Genomic DNA, 24832 nt, shown 5'->3' with positions numbered 1-24832 from the left:
TTTAACAGTAATTTAGTTAGCAAAGTGTGGCTGGAATTGTTAAGAGGCATTCAGAGTGAAATGCTGGTCAGGTTACTGATGGCAGAGGAGGTATGTTTTGTGAGAGGTGTCTTGAATATTAAAACTTGCTTGCATTTAGAAATCAGTTTTAAGAAGGATCTTAGAAATACACAAAGGCTACAATTCCAGCCCCTTTAAACAAGTTTTTTGGGAGGTTTTAGGGGAGTTGAATGAACACATCCTTCTGCTTGATTCTACCAGCTCAGCCAGCCTCCTGCTGACCAGCAAACATTGGTGGTATTCCTGCCAATGAAGCCTTGCAGAAAACCCTGAAACAGGACATTCCAAGGGTGAGGGTGGGGTTGGGCCCATTGAATCCTGTACATTTTCTGGGACTCAGTTGGGGTGGGGAATCTGCAATGCAAATGCCATATTCTGCAGTCCAGCAATGTGCCTGCTTATATTTTGCCCTTGGTACACTAGGTGTACTTCTTATCAAGGAAGAACTATTTTGCGATTATATCCCGGGCAGTTTGTCATTCCAGGAAAAGACAAGGCTGTGCTATTTCTAGAAATGGGTATGGGCAGGTGAGAGCAAGCGGCAAACAACAAAAGATAATGTTTCTGGGTCAGTAGATGGTAGGGAACATTAATCATCTTGCATGTGGGAAAAGATCGTGTGGGACCAAAATAAACAGAGAGATCTTGACCAGTTCAACGGAGATAAACTGAGATGCGCCTGTGTTAATGGTGTCTGGAAGCAGCCCAGTCTGTTACAGAATCACTCTGCATTGCTCCAGATCAATTCATTATTTGGGTATGAATCTGATCTATGAGATAGGAAGCTCTGTTTTGCCACCACTGGCCATAATGGGATTGGAGTACACTGACAAAGTAATTCACCATGATTAAGAATTTGAGCTGTCTGTCAACAGGAAAGATCCTGCACTTCTCCACCTCCTCCCCTCTCCTCTCCTGTACATAGAATTGTAGAATAGTAAACTTGGAATAGATACCAAAGGCCATCTAGTCCAACCCCCTGCAATGAAGGAATCACAGCTAAAGAATCCCTGACAGGTGGCCATCCAACCTCTGTTTAAAAAGCTTTCAGCACCTTCCAAGGTAGTCTGTTCCACTGTCGGACAACTCTTACAGCCCTCACTCCTGCTGAGCTGTGGATGTTCCTCTGAGTAGCTTTATTTCATTCCTCAGGAAATAAGAGGGAGGTTGTGTGTTAGTCAGTGCTAGTCAGAAGCTTAGAGAGTCCATGATGGTCATGCTAATGGTGCAACTCAGGAGCATAGTTAATGGGGCAACTCAGGAGTATGAGAGTCCGCCCTGAAACTCCCTAACCCCACTCTGTTTGGGGCCCACACAGACCAATGCACATCCTTAGGTTCTCATCACCCTTTTCCATAGTGCTGCAGAATGAAGCTAGGCTGGAGGCATTGTGGGATGGGCAAACTGTCAGTTTTGGTTTTTCTTAGTTTCTCGTTTTCCAAGCTTTGTTTGCCACACCCCCCCCTTTTTTTTTTAAGAAAAAGAAAAAGAACAAATCCTGGTTAAATAACAGCAGCATTTTTCTGTTGATTTATCCTAATATGCAGTTTGTTGTATGCAATTTTGCTTCATATACACATTTTTGCAAAGTGATCTCCCCTTATATAATGCTTTTCTTTACGTTTTTTCAGTCATATATGCAGTTTATACATGCTACTGGGCAGGAGAACTGCATTGCAAAATTCAAAGAAGTGCAAATTTCAAAGGATGGCTATCTTTCGATCCATGTGTTATTTCAGAAAGTGCAAATTAGGAAGCTTCAATTATAAATGCAAACTGGATCAAATTACCCCTCACGCCCCAAGTCTCAGATCTATGGGTCCCAATCTCAAAGCTGATTCATCTTCGTATTGGGATAGTTTTCCAGGGCAAACATAATTCCCGTTTCCAAAGGAGAGAGAGAGAGCTTCAAAACCTTTTAAAACATGCTAAACACTCACCTTTTGCCGGGTCCTTTTAATCCATCTGTGCCATATTTACAAGCCTGCATCATATTTTAGCAGATGGGGGATAAAGCAAGGAAGCCTGACTGCATACATTAGGAAGTTTACGAATGCCTAGCCTAGTAGCTCCTAGGCAATTGTTAAATACTAATGCAGGCTTTCCCTCCTGGACCTTTCCTTCCACAGATTGAACTTCAAGTGGTGTTTCTGCTCCTTTGATCCCTTTAATCTGTGTTTTGCTGCTTTATAACACGATTCACTTAGAAATACCATCGCCATGCCAGTCCCATTATTATCAAGCAAAGCCAAGAAAGGATCTGAGTGTGTTTATTATTTATGCAATGGCTACCTTGTTGAAGCGGATAAAGCAAAACGCAGTAGGACAAATCTCTAGAGATGTGGCACCAAGTTACAACTGTCAACATTCAAGACAACAGAAATATGGGGAAACCGGTTGTATTCATTAAAATATAACAACTTGAGGATCTGCAAATCAGCGTAATTCAACCAATGTAACCAAGTCAAGTATGTGTCTGCTGGGATAGCTCAGTAGGTAGTGCATGAGATTCTTAATCTCAGGGTTGTGGGTTTGAGCCCCATGTTGGGCAAAAGATTCCTGCATCACAGGGGGTTGGACTAGATGACCCTCATGGTCCCTTCCCACTCTACAATTCTATGATTCTATGTCTGGGCAGGCAAGTTGTAATAAATGGGGCATAACCGACCCCACTCATCACTGAGCAAGTTTACTGCTGCCACAAACTGTGCCCCCATAAAAGAGATGGCACTGTAATCACTCACAGATTATCAAAATATTGCTTTTGATGTACAACCAAGTGTTTTAGTACGCTTCTTAAGAAGTGCTAAAAGAACTATTTTAGCTATTGATAACTGGGCAGGCTTCTGCCTCAGCCTTTAGGAACTCAAGTAAAGAACAAAAATAAAAGTTTACTTAAAGGGAAAAAAAACCAAAGGCCTTTGATAGTGGTGTCGTATTCCAAGACTACACAAGTTTCCTTTCCTGGTGACAAATCTTTAATGATGGGGTAAAAGGTCTACAGATGATGGATCAAGTAATTTATTCATTTGGACAATGGGGTTTGGTTATCAGATGTAGGGATGTGAAAATTCCTTTGAGTGCAGTTAAGAATTTGACTTGGCGACTGGAACTCCAGGATATTGGGGAAACAGCTTGATTCCCTCATTCATCCAAGCTCAGTTCTGCAATTTGGAAGCCTGTTATGCTCTTGATTAAATCTTAGGGAGTACAATGAGGCACAAATGCCTTTCTTAAGCCTCCTACCCATGTGCCCCTTGTGTTATACCCTGCTGTCGCCTTCCCTCAAACTTTTCTGGCAGCAGTAGCAGTGAGGACTATCTCCTCCATTGAGTCAGGGACCCTAACATAGCAGCATCCCAGCTAACAGGAACCCTGGGACTCAGGTGCCCTGGAAAACTACACATCCCAGTGTTCCTTGTTGAGTTCTGCATACCCAGGAGGTCATCTTACTTTCCAAGTTGAAGAATGATTTCATGGGGCCATAACACTCAGTATACAATGCACTCAAGATGCAGAAGCCCATATCTGAATTGCTAGAGTTGCAAACAACTGTGTTTTACCCACTGAAATTAGTGACCCGAAATTAGTCATGTCCATTGATTTAAATAGGCCTACTCTAAACATGGGATATAAACATGGGATATAAACCATGGTGTGTTGTGTTTTTCACACTGGAGTCCACGCTGAAGGGCTGTAGCTCAGCAAGAGAACATCTGCTTTGCATGCAGAATGTCCTGGGTTCAATCTCTAGCATTACCAGGTAAGGCTGGAGAGCCACTCCAATGTAGACAATACTGAGCTAGACTGAACAGTGTTGTGACACAGTCTAAGGCCATGTGTTCCTACTATAGGGCAATTTAAAAGCTATGCATTTCATGTGGAGGAGAATAATCCGCAGGGTGTCTCCTCTTCCTCCTCTACAGTGTTCCTTTCTTTTTCCAAAGCAGGAAGGCAAAATGTGTGAGATCTGTCTGACGCTAAGTACCTGAGAGAGGAAATAACGCTTTTAATAACAAGTGAAAGAGTGATCCCTTATGATGCTGGAAATGTCCACTTACAGTGAAAAATGTGTATTACTAAAAAGGTTTCATGTTGTTCCAGTCCAAGCGTGATGCCCAAGAAGAGAACGTGCTCTTGAACCAAGAACTGCAAGATGATGTGACTTTGCCACATTAGGAATGTCCCCAACAATGCTACATAAAAGGAACTGTGGGAAATTCAGATGGCAGCTCACAACTACCCATTGCTGATTGGTGCGTTGCCTCTGCCTCTTGCTACCACCAGCCAATCAGCCCACTGGAGTCAACTGGTGTAGAAGAGGACCCGAGCAGGAGTGGCCATCCTTTGTGGGCCAGTGGTCCCATTGAGATTTTTCTTTTAAGTCATGTGTGTCAGTCACAAAATGGCTACCATGGGGGCATGGCGCAAGATGGCTTCAAGAGCGGAAAAAGAGACAGGGCCACAAAATGGTGTGAGCATGCCGCTTCCCACATCAAACACCCCATAAGGGGGAAAGGTAAGTGACCGACCATCATGCTCACTCACAGAGAGAAGCTCATTGCACCTCTTCTGTATTCGGAACAGATGGGAGGGTATGTGTCCAGTCCTAGCATCCAATGAAATGAGTCCATGTTTACCGGGAGGTGTTCTGTGTAGGAGAGGTGAAGCTTCTGAGCAGGAAATTCAAACTGTCTCTTGTCCATTACAGATTTTTGAGGCAATGCTTACAGAGACCTTTTGCAGTCCCACAGAAGGAACTAAACAAGCACAGTGGTGCCCAGGGGCACCATTCTGGCAACCCTTGCAAACAAAGGCGTGCTGTCAAGAGCTCACTCAAACCAGGAACCAGCTCTGTTCTGGATTCATCCCAACTTTTACGCCTTTGCCATTCTAGAGCTTAAGCTCAAGCCAGTCCTCGGAGTCTTTAACGGAATGTGGATCGAGTACTAAATGAAAGCGACAAACTCCGCTGAACAGCAGCACATGCAAGATCCCTTTCACTGATTTCCCAGGGAGTTGAACTGATAAATCATGTCTGACAAGAGCCATTTTAGCATCCAGACAAGATCTACTGAACTTACAAAAAAGACTCCCCCCGCCCTCAGCCGCCTGTGGTACATTACACTGAACTTAGCCAAGGACAAATGCCTATGGTCCACACATGCTGAATTAGGCCCTGGGCTTGCAGGGGCGTGGGGTGAGCTTACATATATTTAATTTTCTAAACTCATTACTTCCTCCCCTTCCTCCTGCGCCATGCAGCATAAGAAAGAATCAGTCCCCTACATCGTCCTGCAGTTATCTAACCAAACGTACTATGAGCCTCCACATTTGCTCTATGCCACAGATACATCTTTCGACTTGAGCTGTAATGCGCACAAACAAACAAAGCAGTGCGCTCTGTGTTTCAAATTAACAATTACCCATTTCCACGGCAGGCTCTTCACATTGTATTCTGTGCTAGCCTCGCAGATCCGTATTTTATGAAATGTAAATTAATTATATTTTACATTAAACGGCTTGCGGAAAGTGGTTAAATACAAACTCAGGACTAATTAATCAGCACTGGTAGATTACAGAGGCTGAGTAATTCATGTAGGCAATCAACGAGATGTACAATTGCTGTCTGAGGGGACTTACAGTGCCTGCTGGGAGTTCAGACTTCTGCATATCAGGCTGAGGAGGCCTCTTTAGCACAGGTGGTGGGAGCTAAATCCAGGCCTCCAGGCCTACTTGACCCTTGGAACTAAGCCCAGGCCATGCCCCTCACTGGCTCTGCTTCAGCACCCTAAATATTGCTGCATGGCTTGAATGTGTCCATCAATCCTGACAATGCCTCCTGCTCCCCTGGATGGAGGGCAGCAAGGGACGTGTGATTGAGCATAGAAAATGGTCTGCTGCACAAAGGTGAAATTTGCATTTGTTGCACCACCCACATTTAGAGCTCAAAGGAATCAAAGAAGCAAGCTAGTCCAGTCCTCCCTGCCCACGGCAGGAATCTTGCAACTGGAGCAGATGGCTGCCCACCAGGCTCTTCTTATCTCCTGCAAATAGGGATGATTGAATCTGTCAATTTCAGTTTCTCTCCATTTCACTCTTTTCCCAGTCTTCACGTCAGTTCTCCTGAAGTTTTCACAAGCAATAACAATAATAAAGTCCTCGTAATAATAAAGCATTTGACTGTGAACTTCTAATATGCACATCTTTGTGTCCAGTTTCACCTAAAAGACACATTTTTGCACAGTGGAAATTCCCTTACAAGATGCATTTTTGTATGGCATGTTGACTAATATATGCATTTATAGGCATACTTTACACCATTTTAATGCATTTTTGTACACATTACTTGGCTGGAGACCCGCTCTGCAAAATTTGGATTTTGAAGGATGGCTGTGTTTCAGTTTGCATAGTATTTCAGAGAACTGGGTAAATCCACCTTTTAATATGAATGGAACTGAATTTCTCCTTCATCTCTACCTGCAAAGGAGGGCCAGGAGTAGCCAGGGTGGTGCTACAGAGCTCCCTTCCAACACTGGCACTGCAATGTGGGGATGGGGAAGGACGGTGCAGAGGCCAGATTACACTGGCAACTTACCAAATTGGCTCTGCTAGTGTGCCCATGCAGCCCCTGACCTCTGCCAACCTGTTCCACTTCAAACAGGTAAGCAACAGTGGCACCGGTGTTGGGAGAACAGCTCCACAACATCACACTGGCCATTCCTGAGGACCCCCCAACTGAATCCCATTGTCAAACCACTCTTGATGTTTAGCCCCAAACCCACTTCCATCCCATTTCTCCTCATAAGTTCCAGGCCTGCCCTCTGGAGCAACAGAGAAAGACTTTGATACTTCTCAATGAATCCAGCTGGAGAGGCAGTGTTGCGCAGTGATCAGACCTGGACCCGGGACACCAGGGTTCAAATCCCCACACAGCCATGAAACACACTGAGTGACCTTGGACTAGTTACCAACTCTCAGCCTACTTCACAGGGCTATTGTGAGACTAATCTGGATTTTGGGGTAAGCCGTGTATGTCCCCTTAAGCTCCTTTGGATGATAGTGGGGATACAAATGCAATAATAAATAAAGTAGATGAATAACAACTATGCAGTACAAGAAACTGAATTAGTCTGCTGTTAGAACCACTTGCATAGACTATTGCTTGTGTTGCAATGTGTACAGCCATTGGGTTATCCTATCTTCCCCAAACCAGTTTTAAGAAAATGGACACTCATTTCAGAAACTTTTGGGGAACAATGTCCAATGTGAAGATCATCCACTGGGCTCCTCCCAAATTTGGTCCATGAAGAGCATCACTGATATCACACCCTAACCAGCAGCAGCCAATGGAATTGACTTCTCCATGCAGCTGCTACCTAGCTAAGAGCAAAACAATACTATTGACATGCAGAGGAGTATCATGGCATGGGAAAATAAAGTGTCCTGTACCAGCAGCCATTTCTTATTCCTCTCATTTAGGAAGCGTGACAGCCACCGGGTGATGATTCCACTGATATCGAGCAGCAATCATTAGGAACTGAGGGGGAAATTACTAAAGGCATCATTCCGAGGGCTGCTTCAGGTGTAATGAGTTTTCAGCTCAAGAAAACCCTTCCACATGGAAACAGGCAAGTCCCTGTACTGAGCTGGGGGGGGGAGCATTTTATAGCCCATGGGCCACATTCCCTTCTGGACAGCCTTTAGGGGGCCTCATGCCCATAGTAGGCAGGGCCAGATGCAAAAGTAGGTGGAGCAAGTAATGTAAATTTTACCTTTGTGCAGCAGGCTCATTTCTAGACACTCCTCCCAATACTCCATCCAAAGAAGCAAGAGGCCAAGGAGTTTTTTCCAGCCAGGCAAAAACTATTGAGTTCAAAGCAGGACTAATAAAAGAAGGGCCCACCTTTCCAGTCAAGACCCACTCATGGCCAGAACCAGCACTGGATGAGATGTCTCCAAAGGAGGACCGCCATATTGCCAGCCCAGTGTGAAGAAGGACAGACAAAGCACCCTGCCAAATTACCCACCTCCACAACCATGGAAGATGTCCTATCCAAGAAGTCTGTAGACCAGGTGTGGGAAAATGTTTGCCCCTCCAGATGTTGCTGAACTACAACTCTCATCATCCCTGGCCATTGTCATGCTTGCTGGAGCTGATGGGAGATGCAGTTCAGCAACATCTGGAGTTTCCCACAACTGCTGTAGACTCAGGGGGCCTGTGGCTCCCTGACTGGTCACAAATCCTAACTCCAGATCTTTATAATCATCTCTGTGATGCCAGGATCAGAAACGACAGTGAATCTCAACCCAGATCAGAAGTTGCTGTGTACATACGGCAGAATGTGACCGCACATCTCTAAGCTGCTGACCCATTCAGCATAGTATTCCCCAGGCTGCAGCCCTACTGAAGCAACCAGGAAGGGATGAAGTAACAAAACCAACCATTAAGCTCTTCACATGCAGCCGGGCAGTCGCTAGTTCAGCACCACATTCTGATCATCCCCTAATTGTATGTGCTAGTTCTGACTCCTTGGATGGACAACTCCACTGAGGCTTCAGCACTCTTCCCGCTGGACAGCTCCTCATCCTTGCTCCGAATCTGAGAAATCCAAGCCGCAGCAGTGATGGCAAGAATGAGACACCAAAGGGTCGCTTTCATAGGTTTAAAAGCAACTTTTGAAGCAACCTACTGGGGAAATTGAAAAGCCAGCCTTTGTCTTTATCGCGGGTTTCCTGCAATGCATTAGAGAGGTGGCCATTTCACGTAAGGTGAGTCAGGGCTTGAGGACATGGGAAATTAGATGTGCTCAGTCATTAACTCAGCAGTGTGAGGCCAGCAGGCAAAACACAAATCCTAATGCTGCCTTCCTGTCACAGAACGGGGGACGTAGGAGTGTGGAGGCATATTTCACTAATCAGGCAGGTAGGTTGAAACGTTTCCTGGTAGGCAGTGCTGCTCTCATATTTCAGCTTCTTTTGTTTATTTATTTTGAGGCTGTCCATTTCAGCCGGAGACAGATTTGTGGTGACTACCCCAAAAGAAAAGAGGAAGGGAATGTTTGTTGAGGTTTACTTGCAAAGATGCAATCAGAGATACAAGGCACAGCTTTTCGTTCATTTCAGCAGTTGGATGGGAAAGCCATGTTTATTTGGAATTCTTTGTATGCCATGGATGCCGTACAAAGTGTATATAGAATGGAAGGGTGTGCATAGCATTTGTAAGAATATAAGAGCCCTCCTGGATCAGGGCAAAGGCTCTGCTGGTTCAGCAACCACTCTCACGGTGTCCAAGCAGATGCTAATGGGGGGCCTTCAATCGGGACCTGAGTGCAATAACATTTGCCCCACTTGGCAGTCAGAGGCATATATACACCTTTAGACCAGAGGTGGGGAAACTCAGACCCAGGAGCCGAAAGTCCCGTCCCCCCCGTCCTCTCCATCTGGCCCTGAAGGTTTCCCCAGACCCCACCCCCTACTGGCCCTCTTTGCCCCACAAATGTTTTGCTTTGCTTGGGTGTGTTCTTGAATTCTGCTCATGGCTATTGGATGCCTAGATAGAGGGGTGATGCATAGAACCCAGCTTACTGTACAAAAGTAAAATTGGCATGTGTTGCTCTGCCCGTTTTTGCCTCGGGCTCCAACCACCACTGGCATGGGACCCTCAAATATTTGCCAAAAAGAGAATGCTGTCCCCAAGCAGAAAACTTGAATGCCTGACTTCTGGTTGAAGCCAGTTAGGAATCTGTAATGCAAGGTACAACTGCCCTAGCTGATTATCTGAGCTGGGGGAATAAGGGCTCAGCCAGTCCTCCAGGTTTCATGAACCCAAATGGTTCAGGGCTTTGTATATTAACATACACCTGTGTGCCAATTCTGTGGCAGTCAATTAATAGTAGTTATTTAATAACAGCGATAATGGTCATGATGATGATGGGAAGGAGAAGAACAAAAATGAAGACCAAAGCATAATGTTTGAAAAACAGATATCTCATCCCTTTGGTGTTATACATCTATCTGGAAGAGGTTTAGAATGTATCTTATTGTCTTGCTCCTGCAGCCTTGTGCTTTCAAACAGGTAAGTAGGGAGATAAGGAACAAGGAGGCAGAAGGAAGGAAAAGCAAAAAGAGGGGATGCTGATAAGTTATGTGTGTTTACAGAACAAGGGGTCCAAGTCCCAGGTTACAGCAGTTGTTCTTTTGGGACAATGTGTCGGTAATCAAGGCACTCCAAAAAGGCACCCCTATGCCATTAGCTGTGTGCAAGACAGCCCCTCAAATATAACTCACTCATTCTGAAAATGCTAGTTCTGCTACCTAGTTCTGGCATATGAGACACAGCAATATCTCCTAGACCATTAAACTAGTTGTGGAAGTTGCTCCAGATATGCACAACTGTCTGAGATGTTCTGAGAACTCTGTATCATCAAAAGCTGCAATGGGGTTCAGGGAGCGGTTCTACCTGAAGCACGCAGCAGTGAAAGTTCTTGTCATAGCACTTGCAAAACACAAGTGGAAAACTTAACAAAAAATAGCAGTCCTCGCAGCTGTTACGTGCAGGAAATCAAAGGAAAGCTGAAAACATCACAAGGATTGCAACTCAAGAGAAGCTCAAGAAAAACTTTGCATTTTTCCTAGGCTTCCCCTGAGGTACTGCAAGCGTTGTCCAGTCATTTCCAAAACCCAACCCAATGCATCATAGACAATTACTTTGGTGGATAGTATCTTTTGGTACATGATACAAACAAGCTATATTGCTGACAAGTTGTGGGAGTGTGCACTTGTGGAAGGAAAGACTATTACTCTGGTGTGACATGACATTCTTATCAGCTCTGAACATTAAAGAAATATTTACAGGCACATAGTAAAACAAATTCTGCAGTGTATCCTTATTGCATTCAAATGTCAATTATGCAAGCACATGAGAGAAACCCGGTTGGATCAGACACGCCACTGGTTGCCCTAGGCAACTGCAGAAAGAAAGGGATGCAGCCACTAGCCTTGTCCATTAGCCACATGACTAAAGGGTGCTGTGTTGTGTGCATGTAAGCCTGCAAGTTTGGGTTTCTTTGTTGCTTGCAAGCCACCTTAGAGTCATTTGAATGAAAGGTGGTTCATGAATGTTCAAAATAAACACACACTATCAAATCCTGGAGGCTCTACATGACAGTCAGAACTGTAAACCACTTGGCAGATTTCTCTTCTATGAATTTTGACTAAAGACATCTAATCAAGTGACCATCACAACATAGGTAGTAGACTTCTACCAAGTCAGACTATTGGCACATCTAGCTTAGTGTAGCCTGCACCGGCTGGCAGCAGCTCCGTTGGGTTTCAGACAGGGGTCTGTCTAAGCCCACTCTGAAAATACCAAGGACTGAACTTGGGTTTTGCCTGCAAGGGAGATAATCTATAAAACTGAGCTACAGTAGCACATTCCTTACATTGATTATGCATTCCGTGTGATGGTGCAATGTTGCATTTATAGGTTGTGGCTTTCTTTGGTCTGTCCCAAAATAATATCATAAGCTAAGCCCCATCCTCTCTTAATTTGATTAAAGGCATCTAAGCTGGTGGTCATTGTTAGATCTTGTGGCAGTGAATTCCATAAACTGATTATGCACTGTGTGATTATGCAGTGATGTGTTTATGAGATTATGTGTTGTGACTTCCTTTGATCTGTCCTGGATCTGCCACCAGCCATTTTCATAGCCTGACCCTGAATATGATGAGAGAGGGAGGGAAACTTATCTTTCTACTTCCTTCACACCACCCATAATTTATCCATTTCAACCATGTCTTCCCTTACTCACCATATTTCTTTCTGCAAATATATTTTATTGCACTTTCCTGACATAACAATAAACTTAATAAGCATAGATTTGTGTACAATGAGTTTGAGTCATAAGCGTCTTAAATGCATCAGAATTTTATGCACTCAGCTTACATAACAGACTTTCCCCTTCAACAATTCCTCCTTTTTGTTGTATTACAATACAGACCTCCCCCCCCCCCCCGCAAAAAAAAATCTGGGATTTCAGTGGGTGAAAATTACAGGGGGCCTCTGTTACGGATGATCTGAAAGGAAACTAGATATCTGTAAATTGATCTTCTTTTCCTGCATCCTCTGTCTAGTCTAGTACAGTGTGTTAACCTCTCAAACAATGCCAGCTGTCACATTCTGTCAAAACCTGAACTGTATATCCTGATCTGGTTTTCTGATCCCGTGAGCTGAGATTGATAAAGAAAGAGAGCCCAGAGTACTTTGAGGAAGATGGTTCAAATCCCTGAGAATTCTGGGTTGCTCTTTTCTTAAGATTTTCCCAGCTTTCTGGTATCCTTTTTGAGAAGGGAGGGCACTATCAGAATTGTGCATGGTATTCAAAATGTGCCTGTAGCACAGATTGGTAGGAAGACTTCACAATACTGTATGTAGGTTTGTCCACATGTTACACAGGTGTTCCCTACAAGTGTTTGTGTGAAAGTGTCTACACCTTTTTATGTGTACAGCTCATCTGTCATGTACAAAGGGACATGTACACTCACTGAATGTAATGTATGAAGACCCCTCGTTTTACTTTCAACCCCCTTGTTAATCAGCCCTAGCCTGGAATTTGCCTTCCTCCATTCCACAAATAAAGTGAATACTTTCAGTGGCCTATCTAACTGTGATGCCAAATTTCTTTCCTGGTTAGCAAACACATGCTCAGCCCACATCAGTGTATGTATGAAGTTAGGTTTCCCACCTTTTGCACCACTTATTTCCTTATGTTGAACCTCACTTGCCGTTCTTCTGACAATGCACCCAGTTTGCGGATAGCTTTTGAGAAAGAACTCTGCGCAGACTAATAATTTTGTGCCTGCCACATTAAACAAAGTCAAAATCACATGCTAAGAGTGTATTTTGTTGTATACTAAATAACGAGAATTACGGAAGTGCCAGAAATACACAAACAAATAAATGTTAGGACGAAGCTGCAGCCCTGTGCACACTTTCCTGGGAGTAAGCCCCACTGGACATAATGAGGCTTACTTCTGAGTAAGGCATGCTTAGGATGAACCGCGCTCTTAACATGAATAACGTCACAATATTACAACTGGATTAAGGAATGATGTGAGTAAATCAACTGGTTTAGGATAGATGGAAAGGGAAATGAAAATTGTAAGAATAATGAATGGGTTAATGACAGAAACGACTGCAATATGCAGGAGCCATTTTTCTTTAATTTACAATACATCATTATTTGTGACTTGAGGCTCTTGCATATTGGCCTTATACCTTCTTTTATTATCAGTTACTGTTTTAACAGTGATTACTGGAAACAGAATAGGTGTGAAGTTTAAAACGTGCCTGTTGACTACTGTTCTTAATTATTCACTGATAAGTCTTGTTTGAGGGAGTGTTCAGATTTGCAAACTAAATAGTTGCATTCCAAAGACCCAATATAAGTTTGCAAAAGAAAATTGGAGATATTACTGGTTGGAAATGGGGCCCTATAGACTAGAGATGGGTGAGCTTCCCAAACAAGTAATAATTCCTCTATTATTTGGGGGGGGGGCAGGAAAAAGTGGTGAATGAGCAAAGTCAGAGGAGAAGATTTCACCTATGTGGGGTTTTTCTCTGACCTGAGATTTTCCATTACCTCTTAGAGAACAGAGGGAAGCCTAATTAGGGTCAAAACAGCAAAACTTCTCTGATTTGAAATTCAATCTGAGCCGGAGAAGAATTAGGAAGGGTTGGCACTGGCCTCACTGCTCCACTGAGATGGACTTCATTAAGCCTCTAAAGGTCGTCGTCTTCTTCTTCTTCTCCTCCTTCTTCATTTCCTCCTCCTCCACCTCCTCATCCCAGGCCTGGCTCAGGAGACCTTCCCTAGCATCTCTAAAGAAGGTAAATATTGAAAGCTAAAGAATGAAAGGTCAAGGCAATAAATATATTGTCTGTTTGGATTAAGTTGTCCGTAGAATGACACTCTGCCCTTTGTTAGACCCACCCTGGACATTTCAGAGAAGAAAAGGGCAACACAGAAAGCAGGATCCCCTTTGGCTATCAGGATATCAGGAAAACTTTTGCACTTGTGCATTTGGGGACTTCATATTGTGGTGTACAACAGGTGTCATAGCATAAAGGGTCATCATCACTGGGCATCCTAGGAAGGGGCCCATTGGCAACCAGCAGAACCCTCTGGCCTTCCTGCTCCTTGTTGCTGTCACCAGCAGTTTCCTTGCCAAGACTGAGCAAACAAGGAGGGACAGGAGCGTGAAGAAGTCACAACAGCCTCCCATCAACTCACTCTTTCCTTCCAGGTATCCATGGTGACAGTGGTGAGGAGGGGCAGCCACAGGGGGCAACCTACCAAATGTTGACCCCCCCTTCCAAAAAAAACCCCTTGCAACCTGATACAGAGCTGATTCTCTCAAGCCAATTTGGCAAACAATGGTTTGAATTTATGCGTGGCAGAGTGGGGAACTGAGGGCCACATTTCTTCTGTGCAACATTCCAAGGGCCACATGCCAGTGGAGGACAGGGCCAAAGGCAAAAGTGGGGGGGACAAATGTAAACTCTATCTTTGTGCAGTGGATTAGTTTCTGCACACACTCACATATTCCAGTCCAGCTAGGCAAAAAAACTCAGGTGGTGTGAAATGGGATCAGTGAGGGGTGTGGCAGAGAGTTTCAGGGGCCAGATAGAGAGGATAGGAGGGCCACATTTGGCCCCCAGCCCTGAGGTTCCCCACCTCTGGTGCATGAAAACCAGGTGGTCAAACAATTACATTTCTTGGTCCACTTAAAAATTGGGACTATTTGATTGATGGTATGGTTTAAACATTTGCCTTCTGCCTTTTTGGTCTCAAAGGATGGGCCTCGTAGGGCATTCAAGGTTACTGACAAGGTAAATTAGAGTTCTTGGCAAAGTCCAATATGAACCGACTAAACTGCATGTCCTGGATGTACATGTGCAAAGCTTATTGTGATGAATATAGGTCAGAATGGAAATCTCTGCCTTCTGACAATCTCTAGACAATACTGAGCTACAGTACATGCATCAAGGAGCTACATACAAACTGCATTATACACATAGGCACATAAAAATCAAAAGGCCTAACTTTGTCATGCCCCTTAATTTCAGTGGGCCTACTTTGAGTAAACTTAGTCAAATGGCACTCCAGTGGTCAGCCTGAGGATAAGACAGCTTGCTACGTACCTATTCCTGCATTAAGCAGGGGGTTGAACTAAAAAGGCACATTTATGGGATGCATTCCAAACTTTTAACCCATCATGCTGGGGGTGGGGTGCTGGATAGGGTGGAAGCATCCCACTGCCCAACACAGCTCTGCCAGCCCCTGTCCACAGAGTGAAATTAGTATTGCTCCACATGCATGAAATTCCCTCTTCCACCTTCTGAAAGGGCAGGTGGCTGGAAGTCACTGGAAAAACCAGAAGTGGAATTTTCTTATTTTCTCATCACTTTCATTATTCTATTTTGATGCATTTTCAAATCGTGGTTCGGATTCCATTCAACTTTCAATAACTTAATATGCATTCTTTTCCCTCCCCTTTCCATTTTCAGTTCCAGTTCATTTTGACTCCTTGGCAAGACTGCAGGTATATTGCAGTGTCAACATTTTGCCTTGCTTTGTTTTGTTTCTAGACTATATGCATGTCCAAAAGCCACACCTTTGATCTGCTTCCTGACGTATCGGTATGACAATGAAATAAAATAAGGATGCTTTAGAAATTCAGCTTCTGCAAATTCTGTGTCGAAACCACCCAATGCTCTGCATTGCCTCTATTTCAGGGAACCACAGGTTCCTGTGGCCTCTTCATCTACCTGTGCATCCCTCTCCTCAATTCATGGCCTAATTAGGCTTGAAAACAGCCTGTTATTTGGTTCTGAAGGGAGACTATTTCAAACCTAATTATTGTGAAAGGTAGTGGCTGTTTTTTTTTTGGGGGGGGGGGTGAGGGTTTCAACTAGGTAGGGAGATGTTATCATGATGATGATTTAAAAAAATATTTGCAATTTAATAAGGGAAAAAAGGATGCAGTTAAAAGTACATGAACATCTGCAAATATCAAGGATTTCAACAATACAAATTTTACGTGAGTAGCAGCTTCAAACCAAAAGGAATAAATTACTGAACACCCCCCTCCATCATATGCCTCAAAGAGGCATCCTTAGCATTACACTTCCAACATCTATCTGTATTCAACAGTGGCTTCCTACACAAATTCTGTGGAATCCAATATACTCCAAATAATAATTGGATCAATCTCAATTTCAGGTACTAGGAAACATTCCATATGGATTCTAAAGCAATTTTCCATTGTTTAGGCTGTATAATTCCTTGTTCCACACATCCCTGTTGTACAAGTTCCTGAACTCCCACCAAAATCCATAAAGCATTTATAAACAATGGTTATGGGTTTAGTTTTCTGTAAAAAATAATCCAATAAACCCCCCCCCCAGTTTTGAAGATGCCAACAGCACTGAGAACCGATAGGCCATAGGCAGTGCTTGTTTTAAAGGGGAGGGTGTGTGTGCCAGTACTTACTATGAAGTTGTTACAGTGAGTGCAAGACTTTTAACCTTTTTTTGAAAGGGGTGGGGTGCTAGTACTGCATACCCTTGAATACCCCCAGGAAAAAAAGCACTGGATAGGAAGGGTTAACCCATTGCAGTGTGCTGTGAATCCTGTTTCCACCCAAAATGCCACCCATGGCAATTAGATCTGCAAAGAGCCTCCTAGCAATATTCACACCTAATATCAGGGGGCAGGAGGAGTGAGAGTCTGGGGTTGTGTGGGTGAGATAAAAAGAGATAATGAATGGATTGCTGTGTGTTTTATGTGACAATGAATGGGGGGGGAGAGAGAGAGAGAGAGAGAGAGAGAGAGAGAGAGAGAGAGAGAGAGAGAGAGTAGCCCTCCCACTCCAGTAAACTCCCACTCCTATTGGCTATTCTGGCTCAGAATAGCCTATTGGCCCAGAATAGCCTATTGGCTATTGGCTATTCTGGCCCAGCCAGAATAGCCAATGGTCAGGGATGATGGGAATAAAAGCCCAACAGTATCATTAGAGGGCACCATATTGGCTACCCCTAATGTGCATGGATTTGCGCAAAAGAGAATGTGAGTGCAGCCTCACTACGTTTTGCATTGTACCTGCACACTTTTGCATTGGCCCCAACTACCACAGACATGCGGCCCCTTGAAAGCTTCCTGGCTCTGCTTTACTGATTTTGGAACTTTGCCATCTGCTGGATTGCTAAACACAGTGATGTAAAAAATAAAAGGCAGGTTTTCATTCAAGGCAAATGTAAAAAGTTGTACTGCTTCCATCTCTGTCCACATAGAAAACCATGCTTGCGTAGATGCAAGGACATACACACCCAACCACACCCTGAAAACTGAACATGCATAATTCCCATCTCAACTGGCTAAACCAGTTTGGCATGGAAGGGAGTAATACTGCTACCAGTGTCCTGGGATTTAGAGCAAGCTAGGCTTTCAATACAAATACAAGGAAATATTTCTTTGAGGACAGCGGGTGGGGGAGTGAAGGGAAGGGAAAGGGTTGTGTGGCGAGAGAGGTGTTATGATCTGGGAGAAAAGATCTAATTATTGAGTGGGTAGGAAAAGAGAGGAATCGGACAGTGGGCAGAGGTTAGGGAGGAATGGAATATGAATGGAAAAGGTATAAAGTGAAGCCTGAACACAATCCATCCCAACTGCATGTAAGATGAAAACAAAAGCACGATATTATGCATCAGTAATAGCCGATGTGTTGGTGGCAGATGTTGTTGGACTACAGTTGCCATCAGGCCCTGTCAGTGTGGCCAATGGCCAGGGATGATGTAAGATGTAGTCCAAAGCACCTGGATGACACCATATTGACTACTCCTGTTCTACCTGTCATCATCAGTGGAACCATACATGTGGTATGTAAGAAAAACCCACAAAACAGAGCAATAGAGGCAGTTTTCTGAGCGGGGGGGGGGCACAACCAAGGTTGCAGTCATTTCTCATGTCATAAGACGTACCTCTTCAACAAGCATGTATCTCGAAGTTCCAAAATGGCCTTTAGCTATTATGCAATTCCATCTCCAATACTGCCTGTCCATCATCTTGTGACTCAATTGCACATTCCACATACGTTTTAACCAACAGGCACCTACTGCCATCCAACTTAAGACAGATGCAGGTACAGCCTAAGGTCAGTGGCTTCAAGCAGGGAGCTGCATCACATTTGCAGAACCCACTCTCACAACATCACAACCCACCTTCATCACAAACTTTGACAAAATCGCCATTTCCAAGCACAAGGACTTGTATGGGAAAGTGTTCATATTACACTTCAAAGACTGACACCGTTCGAGATTTCTTATTCTGGTGTGGAGGGGAGTATTTGTTAAGAAACTGCTTGAAACAACTTTGACATTATCAGCAAAACAACCCTCCCCTCCCCCAACATAAAACATTTCAAGAGGTCCCGAAAAGCTAATGAATAAATTGCCCAAATAAGCATTTTGCCTCTTGCCATTTGCCATAAACACATTAAAGAGCAATTTCCAATTTTAAAAAAGAACTCCGTGCACTGAGGGTCTAAACACTCATGTCAAATTTTTGATCTCATGACCTTCCATTTACATTCTTGCCTGAGATATTCTTGGAAGTTGAATAACACCAAGTGGGCTGGAGCAGTCATCGCCAGCTACCATTCTTTTGTACTGCTCCATCTTCTCTCCAAATATAATTATATAAAATGCTTTTCCCCTACCAAACGCATTTTTCTTGCTTGCATTTGCTGATAGGAAAAAAAATGGCATGGAAGCTTTTGTTTGATGAAACTGAAACTTGGCTATTAGAAACTTTCTCCTACTTTAGGCATAAATACATTCAAGCATCATTGCTGAAGTGTCAAAAAAATGCAGTCTTCTAAGACATTTCAAAGTGTTAGCTTTACGTAATCATGTAAATACTTTTCTCCAGCAGATGTTTTGCCCAAACGTGGCAACAGCAAGCATACAAACATATAAAAGGGATGGTCTTGATCCTTCAAAGGGTTTAATGCATGCCCCAATCCCACTTCCCTCTCCTCCCACTGCTGAAACACAAATGTATGTACTTACACTATATGTACTTACCTATGAGTAAATCTTACTGAATTTGGCCAGACTTACTTCTGAGTAGGCATGCATAGGATTGCCCTGCCAGACACATTTTTCATCCTTACAGTGGGGGACAGAGAATATCCCCCAACAATCTGGCAGAGAAAGCAGCAGCAAGATCTGTCCACATGAAGAGCCAAGTGTATAATATCCTCATTTTAAAGTGCGATTTATACACTGAAGATGCACAGCAGCACATCATAAACCTTTCCACTGCCTGAGGGATATCTCTACATTACTTCAGCTCTGGCCTCCCAGCAAATATCCTTCTTTGAGCCAAAATCCATAATCCTTCTTTTGACAACTTTGCAAAGTGTCGAGTCCTCTGTTAATTCTGGCTTTGGCAGCAGCTGACTCCTTGGGAGTCGGTCCCATCAACTATGTCCTACTCAGAGTAGACCAACTGAAATGAATGGGCCCATTAGTCATGTCCGCTGAATTCAGTGGGCCTACTCAGAGTAGGACTAGCAGTGGGCACAACCTACTGAGACCTACTCCCAAATGAATATGCTGCATGAGGTCCCCCCCCCCCTTTTGTCCTTCTGAGGTGAAGCATAAAACCAAGAACAAACTATTGCATAAATGTTTCAAGATAACTCTTTCAGAAGGGGATGAAAATATTGGGGGTGGAGGAACAACAGCCGAACAAACAAAAAGTGAAATCCAGACTCTGAAAGCATTTGCTGACTGCCAAGGCATAGCCTTTACTGCTATTGAATTCAGTGACAAGGCAATAAAAGATTCTTTCTCCTTGGCAAGAACCCGTTGACTGGCTCCCACAGCTGTAAACATCCCTGACCATGACCAAGCAAAAACCAAGACAATGCAACTCACGCAAGTTGTTTGCAGGAGGTCTCGTTTCCATGTTCTCATAGTGCTGCACGTGGACCACAATGTTGAGATCTCGTTCCATGTGGTCTGTTGTGCAGGGAGCTTCTGGTCTCATAACATCAGCAAGAGCCCTAAAGAATGGTGGGAAAGGGGAAAGAGTTAGATGCAGCCTTCCATAAAACCTTTGGCGCGCTCTTCCCCTCTCTCCAGTGTGGTGCAGTGGTTAAGAGCGGTAGACTCGTAATCTGGTGAACCAGGTTCGATTCCCCACTCCTCCACATGCAGCTGCTGGGTGACCTTGGGCTAGTCTCACTTCTCTGAAGTCTCTCAGCCCCACTCACCTCACAGAGTGTTTGTTGTGGGGGAGGAAGGGAAAGGAGAATGTTAGCCGCTTTGAGACTCCTTCGGGTAGTGATAAAGCAGGATATCAAATCCAAACTCTTTTCTCTCTCTCTCTCCTGCCCTAGAAATAGACTCTTAAATTTTAATTTTGGTAGATCCCTTCCCACTAACAGCAAACTTTGTGAGCCCATGCCAACAGGACAGAAGCCCAAACTAAACCACTAAAAACAAAATGGAGGTATCAACCAACTTGGGCGCCTCCTGAGATACGAGAAATAAAAAAAAACACACAGAAAAGGGTTTTTTGAAATTCCTTTTTAAAAAAAGACATACAGTGAAGACTGAGGGTGCTCCGTCAACTCCAGGAGATATCTAATGATGGGAAAGAAAACCAGAGAAACAGTAGAATGTCATGCTTGAGGAGTTCACACATGGCTGGCTGGAACGCTGGACAGGAGTATTCATATTTGAGTGGGAAGATATACTGCAACAGTTTGTGGTGGCTGCAACTTGTTATCAGAGCAGCGGAAGCTTCTTTTTAGAATGTTCCTTTCCAAAGTGAGGACTCAGGGGAAGAGTCCATGAACACAAACACACACATACTTTGAAAATGCTACTTCTGTCTGTTTTGTGGTTTTGCTGGAGGTGTAGACACTTTTGGATGAGGCCAGCTCTCAAGACCCCCAAGCAAATATACCACCTTCATGCTGATTTGATTTCATGATGTCATCTGAAGCTATATCTTTCCCACATTCTGGATTCTCGTGGGTTTGTTTATAAAGCTCCCAGAAGCATTGCCTCCAGTAGAATTTCTCCATACTCCACCCCACTTTGTGCTCACAGAAATGGGTGAGATCTTCACCAACTTCACCATCTGCAGTAACTTTGACACAGCTGGCAAAGTTGGGCAAACTCTACAGGCACAAGGATGGGCGAATGTGTCCATTTCAGTTTCTCTCGGCTTCACATTTCCTCAGTTCAGTTCTCCACAATTCTGCATCAGCTTGATCCCCCCCCCCCAAAAAAAAATCCTCAAGGAAATTCATCAGCATTTTTGTGCAAATTTCTCCTGATATACACATTTTTCTTTGCCGTTTTTCCTAATATACACATCTTGAAAAAAAAAACTTTCCCTAACATGATCCTTCTGAGTATGGTATTTTCAGTATCGTATGCACACTTTACCCTGGTGTATACCTAGTTGTACATATTACTTGCAACATCTGCAGAAGTGTGAGTTTCCAAAGATGGCTGTGTTTGAGTCTGTGTATTGTTTCAGAAAGAAAGTGCTAGTTAGGTTAGGTTTGCCTTTAAAATAAAATTTCTTCCCCATTCCTAGTTGGGAATAAATCACTTTGGGCAGCCTAGTTTTTATGAGGTCCCCCCTAAGATTACTACTAAATGAAAACCAGTCCTGCAATATGGCAGGGGAAAGGAATGAGTATGTGGTTTCCCAGAAATATATATCTATTTAAAAAATGGCTCATAGCTTTCTCCTGCCATACTCCAGCACTCATGGAAATTGATAAAATGAGCATCTCATCAGAACATGTCCTGGTCCTGTAGTGCTCCTTTGGTCTGATCAGCCTAAGATGGAATCTAACATATTGGCAACAGCTTTGCTGACACCCATCTGGTGTGGCCTCGCAACGCACCTGTGGGTCCTGACCCACTGACTGGAGACCTATGATTTAAACCAGTCGCTCCCAAAAAATTACCAGGTCCGCTAAGAGGCAAGCAGGTAGCAAGCAAAGGGGCACTGGAGATGTAAATAACTACCAGACTTTGAAAAGCTGTTATCACTGGATCAAGTTCATCAGTATGTTGAATTAATTACATGAAATAGTTTTAATTGGACTTTGAATAAATGTGAATTGATTGTGACTGTTTTGAATTTTATTGTGTTATTATCTCCCTCAGTGACGTGGGTGGCACTGTGAGTTAAACCACAGAGCCTAGGACTTGCCAATCAGAAGGTCGGCAGTTCGAATCCCCACAACAGGGTGAGCTCCCGTTGCTCAGTCCCTGCTCCTGCCAACCTAGCAGTTCAAAAACATGTCAAAGTGCAAGTAGATAAATAGGTACCGCTCCGGTGGGAAGGTAAACGGCATTTCCGTGCGCTGCTCGGGTTCGCCAGAAGCGGCTTAGTCATGCTGGCCACATGACCCGGAAGCTGTACGCTGGCTCCCTCGGCCAATAAAGCAAGATGAGCACCGCAACCCCAGAGTCTGCCATGACTAGACTTAATGGTCAGGGGTCCCTTTACCTTTACCTTTACCTTTATCTCCTTAGTGGGTCATGCTGACTGCTGTTCTGGTTATGCTTTTCATAGGGTAGGGGGCACTGGGGGTGGATTTATAGAATCAAGGGGCAATGATCACCCCACCAAAAAAAAAAAAAAAGCTTTAGGAACCACTGATTTAAACCATGCCAGGGTCCCTGGTCTGGCTGGGCCCTTCTAGGTACCATAGATTATATAACCACTAAACAAGTCTGGATGCTACTGACAGAAACGTGCAGCAAAAAGGGGAGGAGAAAATTAATTCAGATTTTTTTCTTTTTACTTTCAGACTGTTGGAAGTCTCTTTTAATGTGCATGGCAAGCTAATTACACATGATACTCAGTGATTCTTGACTGTGGGGCAGTATTATGTCATTTAAATGTCAGATGGATTTCTGATCACCAGGTTCTTTTTATTTAAATAAATAGAGAGGAGAAGGTTGTGCTTTCTTGATCCAGTTAAAAAAGAAGAAGGAGGAAGATTTGTAAGAGCAGGTAGCCAGAATGAGTTTGGGCATTTTGAAATGACACTTCAATAAGAAGCAAATCTTCAAGACCCGCCACTGCAGAGCTGGCCTACATAGCAGAGGAAAAACTCGCAGCTAGCAAAGATCCCAAAGAGCTGTGTACATTAATAGGCTCCTAAGAGGGGAATATTATCCCAATACAGCCTCAAGTTATAGACTGATCCTGAATAATCCACAAAAAGCACACACACACACACACAGAGAGAGAGAGAGAGAGAGAGAGCACACAGATCCAGTCAGTTCAGAGAGGATTTTTGATACAGAAAAAATGGCCAAAGCTTAAGGTAGCTGCATATATTTTACACAAATGCTGGAGACGGCTTCGTGCTGGGACAGGGAGGCAGGGAGCAGAAAAGTGGCAAATCTAATGACCTGTTTATTGAGCATTCATCCTGGTTCACTTAAGCGGAGGTTAGACTGTGTTTGACTATTGAGTATTCCTCTTGATTCTTTGCTTCCAAGGCTGTCATATGGCAAGCAACATTTCCTCCTGAATTTCTCTTGGTTTGTTTGTGTGATGGTTCCCATTAACCATTTGCCCCACACTTTATTATTTATTGCATTTACATCCTACCCTTTTCCTCCAATGAACTCAAGGCAGTGTACATGGTTCTCCCCCTTCCTCATTGAATCCCCACAACAACCCTGTGAGGTAGGTTGTGCTGAGCGGCAGTGACAGGCCCAAGGTCAACCACTGAGCTTCATGGCCAACGTGGCGACCTGAGCCACAACTCCGCACCTGCTCTGTTTGGGATGCATTTTGGTGCATTTCCCCATCACATTTCTAAGCAGAAGATGGGCAGGTGTTGTTGTTTTTTGAGTTGATTTATTGCACTGGGACAACAGAGAGATTTAATCCAGTTTAACGGTGCAAACCTCTTCAGCTTTAGAAACCTTAGTAACAATAACTTACTCAGTTTTGGAGAAACAAAAAAACTCCAACAGCGGGAGAATGGCTGCAGAAAACTTGGAAGAATGTCTTGTTCACTGAGCTAACATACAATAGGAATCCAATATATGCAATATGTTTTGGCTACATTAGCAACAGCACTCCCAGCTTGAAGACTGGAAACAGTACAAACTTGCAAATTGGGGAGCTGAGACAAGGAGGCCATCGCAGCCTAGCAGAAGACCACTTGCAGTTACAATACAATACAATTCCTGCAAGAAACCCAAATAGCATGGGCATCATCAAAATGTGTGCCTGCTTCTTGAAACCCAAACGTATGCATATGCGTGGCCAGAGACGCCCAGCCAAGTGTGACATGTGTAGAACATCCACATTTTAGATGCCGTCTGCGGAGGCATTTCCTGCAACAATATCTCGACTTGTTCCTGGGGAATTAATTCATGGGCTTTCAAACTAGGAGCTTTGTTGTTTGCTGCTAATATTCATAGCTAATACACTGGCTTGCAATCAGGTTAGAGAATCTATAGCGGCAATGGGGAACTTCCTGTTTTTGTTGGATTACAACTCCCATCTTCACTGGCAATTGGGCAACAGCAAAAGGACCACAAGCTCCCCATCCCTGATTTATATAAGTTGCCAGTAGGGTCTCCTGTGGATGAATACTCCTCCCTACATATCTACATGCAAACTAGGGGCTGAAGTCAACTCAT

The 24832-nt window shown here is 43.8% G+C and overlaps 1 protein-coding gene across 1 annotated transcript in view; it reads right to left on the bottom strand.

Annotated features, from left to right (window-relative positions):
* The window catches only part of SHISA9 (shisa family member 9), a 232155-nt gene that overhangs the window by 198863 nt on the left and 8460 nt on the right, over positions 1–24832 (bottom strand). Inside the window, exon 2 of the mRNA XM_080981837.1 lies at positions 20066–20193. Within this exon, the coding sequence (XP_080837963.1) occupies positions 20066–20193 (128 nt within the window). The remainder of the gene's footprint in view (positions 1–20065; positions 20194–24832) is intronic.

The sequence above is a fragment of the Podarcis pityusensis genome (genome assembly GCF_964106645.2).
Source record: "Podarcis pityusensis genome assembly, chromosome: 14".
Lineage (NCBI taxonomy): Eukaryota > Metazoa > Chordata > Lepidosauria > Squamata > Lacertidae > Podarcis > Podarcis pityusensis.
Note: the sequence above shows the minus strand (reverse complement) of the source record. Positions and strands in the feature narration are given on the sequence as shown.